This window comes from Solanum tuberosum, unplaced genomic scaffold (genome assembly GCF_000226075.1).
Source record: "Solanum tuberosum cultivar DM 1-3 516 R44 unplaced genomic scaffold, SolTub_3.0 scf00156, whole genome shotgun sequence".
Lineage (NCBI taxonomy): Eukaryota > Viridiplantae > Streptophyta > Magnoliopsida > Solanales > Solanaceae > Solanum > Solanum tuberosum.
The window spans coordinates 55,844-60,126 of record NW_006239080.1 but is presented as its reverse complement, the minus strand read 5'-3'; the positions used below and the strand labels follow the sequence as shown (position 1 = coordinate 60,126).

The 4,283-nt window shown below is 36.8% G+C and overlaps 1 protein-coding gene across 1 annotated transcript; it reads left to right on the top strand.

Annotated features, from left to right (window-relative positions):
• Positions 1 to 338: 338 nt before the first annotated feature.
• Positions 339 to 3,968, top strand: LOC102602073 (putative sodium-coupled neutral amino acid transporter 7). Its single transcript, XM_006353340.2, has 5 exons — positions 339 to 1,037; positions 1,407 to 1,559; positions 2,478 to 2,681; positions 2,829 to 3,294; positions 3,477 to 3,968. The coding sequence occupies exons 1-5, from the start codon at positions 662 to 664 to the stop codon at positions 3,598 to 3,600; spliced, it is 1,323 nt and encodes a 440-aa protein (XP_006353402.1). The 5' UTR covers positions 339 to 661; the 3' UTR covers positions 3,601 to 3,968.
• Positions 3,969 to 4,283: the final 315 nt, after the last annotated feature.

Sequence of the window (4,283 nt, the reverse complement as noted above, 5' to 3'; positions counted from 1 at the left end):
GTTCCCTTCTCTCCCCTCTCCCAGATCTCGCTCTCCACTCTCTCAGATCTTGCTTGCTCACTCGTCTCTCTCACTTTATACAATTGATCTTTTTGTATATGTATACCAAAGCAGATTATACAACTGTTTTTTTTGATATGTATATCAAATTATACATATATATATTTGCTATGGAGCGCAATTATGCAAACTTTGTTATAGCATACAAATATAAATTTTGTATTTGCTATATATGAAAGTTGCTCTAAAAAAATCTCAAAATTCACTTAGAAATATTGTAGTGATACTATTCCTACGTGGATAAAGCAAGATCCGATTTTCAACATCTTTGTCAAAAGTTTGACAGGAAGGAAAATGGTGGCGCTGTCAACTTTCAACAATAAGATGGAGGTTAGTCACATGCGCACATTTCGGCTACCGCTCCCTCACTTTGTCCTTTAAACCGTTCTTCATATTTAGGGGTTTTCCCTAATTGTTACAGTAAAAGATAACGAATCTACACCCACCCCACCATTATTGTCCTCCAACCTGTGTTTTGTCTCTGTCTGTCAATAATTATCTGACCAATCTCAATAACAAGTTTTGATTTTTGATCAAAGGGTTCAGTTGGCTTTTGGGTTCTTGCAAAATATTCTAGAATTCGTGTATTTTCCATCATAGAATGACAACGGAGAAGCAAGATTGTGGGTCTCTTGCTCCTCTTTTACCTGTGGAACAGGATGAAAGGTCAGGGAGAGGAGGATCAATTTCTGGTGCTATATTTAATATCTCAACGGGAATGGTTGGTGCTGGGATTATGTCTATCCCTGCTACTTTTAAGGTTCTTGGGGTGATTCCTAGCTTCTTTGTTATCCTACTTGTGGGATACTTTGTTGAGGTGACGGTTGATTTCCTGTTGAAATATACACATTCAGGAGAGTCGGATTCTTATGGTGGCCTTATGGCTGAGTCTTTTGGAAAGTTTGGTTCTGTTGCTCTTCAGATTTGTGTTATGATCACTAATCTTGGTGCCTTGATTATCTACTTGATTATTATTGGTAAGTAACTTGTTTAACATCTATTAAACTCCTTCCTCTTTGTTAAACAAGGTTTTAACCTTCTAATGTTCCTATTTGGTTGATGAAGCAATATGCCACCTTTTAGTCCATTTGTAAACTCAAATAGAGATCCTTGAGTGTTTTAGCTACATATTGGATGGATTTGTTGAATTGAGTTTGCCATTTGGTTCCTTGTTTTTATTTTTTTTAACTAAACTGTCATTCAGTAGAGTTACAATGTCAAAATCTGGGTATAGATTGCTAATTTGTCTTTCCAAAGAAAGCAAACATAACTTTTTAGTTGGCAATCTTGCTTTGGATACAACATAGGAGTGTCACTAATTGATTTGCGGTATGTTTATTTGACAGGGGATGTCCTCTCAGGAAATAATTCTGATGGATCAGTGCACTTGGGTACTCTACAGGAATGGTTTGGCATCCACTGGTGGACCTCGCGGGCATTTTCAGTTCTTGTTGTTGTGGTTTTTGTCATGCTTCCATTGCTCTCTTTAAAGCGCATAGGTTGGTTCAGTCATAATCTCAGAACTTCTATCTCTCTTTTTCCCATAAGCTTCATAAAGTACACTTGTAAGTATTATTCAGCTTGTTTTTGTACCTTAGAAGGACCAAAACTCTAAGTAGGTATCGACATTATACTCCATTAGAATGATATATAGAGCATTTTTCGTATCACTGGTAGGGATGGCAATAGGGTGTGTTAGAGAGGGGCAAGTCTTGACCTGCTAAGCCCTGCCCAGCCCTGTTTAAAACTGCTTTTGATATATATTTTCTAATCCTAATTCAATAATTTAGATGAATTCAAGCTCTGTTTTATCCTTAGAAAGTCAAAAGCAACCTCTTTGGAATAAATTATTCTTTCTTGTTATTTCACTGCAACAGTAACATCTTTGGAATAAATTATTATTTCTGGTTATTTCACTGCAAAAGTGAGATGTCAACTAACCAAATTGTTTTGCTTTTGAAATGTTCAGAGTGAATATCAGATCTTAATAACGTGTTGTCTTGAAAATAGTTTGCATATTGTTTGGTATTCATTTTACATCAGTAAATTAAAAAATGAATTAACAGTTAGCAGATGAGTTTCTTTTAACACATATGGTGTTATATGATAAAGTACTTAAATAGTCACACATGATGTGCTTTAACATGTAAATTATCCTTCCCTTCCCTACCCTGCTAAAAATTTTCAGAAAATAATTTCTTCCCCGCCCACTTCATTTAAGTGCTTCCCTGCCCTGCCCCGTTAGGAGTTTACCCCGCCCCGCCTCGTCCCAGTTGCCATCCGTAATCACTGGATGCATAAACAAATAACCTGCATGTTAAAAATAGATTGAGGATATTTGTCAAAGTGGAATAGCATATATTTCATTTAGTATATGTAAAGCACTGCATATAATGGATTATATTCTTTACATCCAGATTCACTGAGACATGCATCGGCAATATCAATCCTCCTAGCTGTGCTGTTTGTTGTCATATGCTCGATGATGGCAATACATGCAATGTGGGAGGGGAAAACACAAAAGTTACGACTGGTACCTGATTTCTCACATGGAGTTTCCTTTTCTGAACTGTTCACAACCATTCCAGTTTTTGCTACTGCCTTTGGATGTCATGTTAATGGTAAGACGTACTTTCGTGAATACAAGTATGTCATTCTCTTTTTATTTTGGGTGACATCTTTGCTTCTTTGTTACTTTTGTTCTATCCTCTTCTATTTATTTACTTTTGATGAGTTAATTCACTCTCAGAGGTTATATTCGTTTGCAGTTCATCCGATCAGAGCTGAGCTGGGAAGGCCATCTGACATGACATCCGCTGTTCGCATTTCCTTGATATTATGTGTTGTCATTTACTTTGCTGTTGGATTCTTTGGGTACCTATTGTTTGGGGACTCGATCATGGCTGACATGCTGGTCAACTTTGATCAAGCCTCTGACTCTTTAATTGGTACAGCACTAAACGATATTGTTCGATTGAGTTATGCCATTCATCTCATGCTGGTGTTTCCTGTGATGAATTATTCTCTGCGGGTAAACGTTGATGAACTATTCTTTCCTAAAAGACCTTTGTTGGCCACAGAAACATTACGATTCTTTTCCCTTACCTGTATTTTACTTGCATTCATTTACGGAGGTGCTGTAGCCATTCCAAATATTTGGTACTTCTTTCAGTTCATGGGAACGACAACAGTCATGTGCATCATGTTCATATTCCCGAGCTCAATAGTTCTTAGGTATGAGCTACTTCAATCTTGATTTTATATAAAGAAACTTTATCCTTATTACGGTATCTGCCTATTCTTCAACAGAAAACAGAGAGAATTGTTCTCTTTGAAACGACAGAAATCTCCATATAAGTTGCCAAGTTATTTTTATCAAACTTCCCACTCACTGCTGCTATAATGTTTTTTCTCAGGGATGCTCACAACATATCTACAACTCGGGAAAAGATATTGGCTGTACTGGTGATTATCTTTGCCATTGGGACTAGTTCAGTTGCCATATACTCTAATATTGCGATTTATATTGCCAACAAATGAACAACTTTGCTGGGTTGCACTCTCAAAATCAGTTGATCGATGCTATAAGGTGGTTTAATTATGTATAGAGATCAGAAGAAGTTCTAATGAGCATTGGAAAATCATCAGTAAGCCAATGAGAAATGAGACCTGCTTGTTCTTAGCAACGCCTTCATGGTTGTCTCATCCAGGCAAAGGGGAAAGAACTCTTTGGTATCTTCATGGCTGTTCTTCTTTTATGCTAAAGCCATATGAAACAACTGCTTTGCTCAAACTGTTGAGGATCTTACATGATTTAGTTTTTTTTTTCTTCAGAATTTTATCTTCATTTAGGAAAATAGGGAAGTCATACTTGTCAAATAATGATAATTCAAGAAATAATTTGGTTATTTTTCTTTTTCAATTTGGAGACAATATTTTTTCTTACACTAGTGGGATGGAGGACATGTACCATGGAGTTAAGATTAGGATGAGGACAGTGGGGGATACTCGAAGCACTTCCTCAATACTTATGGGATTGCACTAGGGGTCGGCTCTTAGCCCCTTTTTTCCCACACTAGTTATAGATGAATGGACGTAGCATGTATAAGGTGAAGTTTCATGGTGTGTGTAATTCACAGATAATATAGTACTGATTGACAATGCTTACGGCAGGATCGAAGATTGAATACTTAAGAGTGAACTGAGTAAGTTCAGTGGCCTTA

Coding starts and splice junctions, on each gene's coding strand:
- LOC102602073 (XM_006353340.2), top strand. CDS start 662: ATGACAACGGAGAAGCAAGATTGTGGGTCTCTTGCTCCTCTTTTACCT. Junction 1,560..2,477: donor GCTCTCTTTAAAGCGCATAG/GTTGGTTCAGTC, acceptor CTTTACATCCAG/ATTCACTGAGACATGCATCG. Junction 3,295..3,476: donor CCGAGCTCAATAGTTCTTAG/GTATGAGCTACT, acceptor GTTTTTTCTCAG/GGATGCTCACAACATATCTA.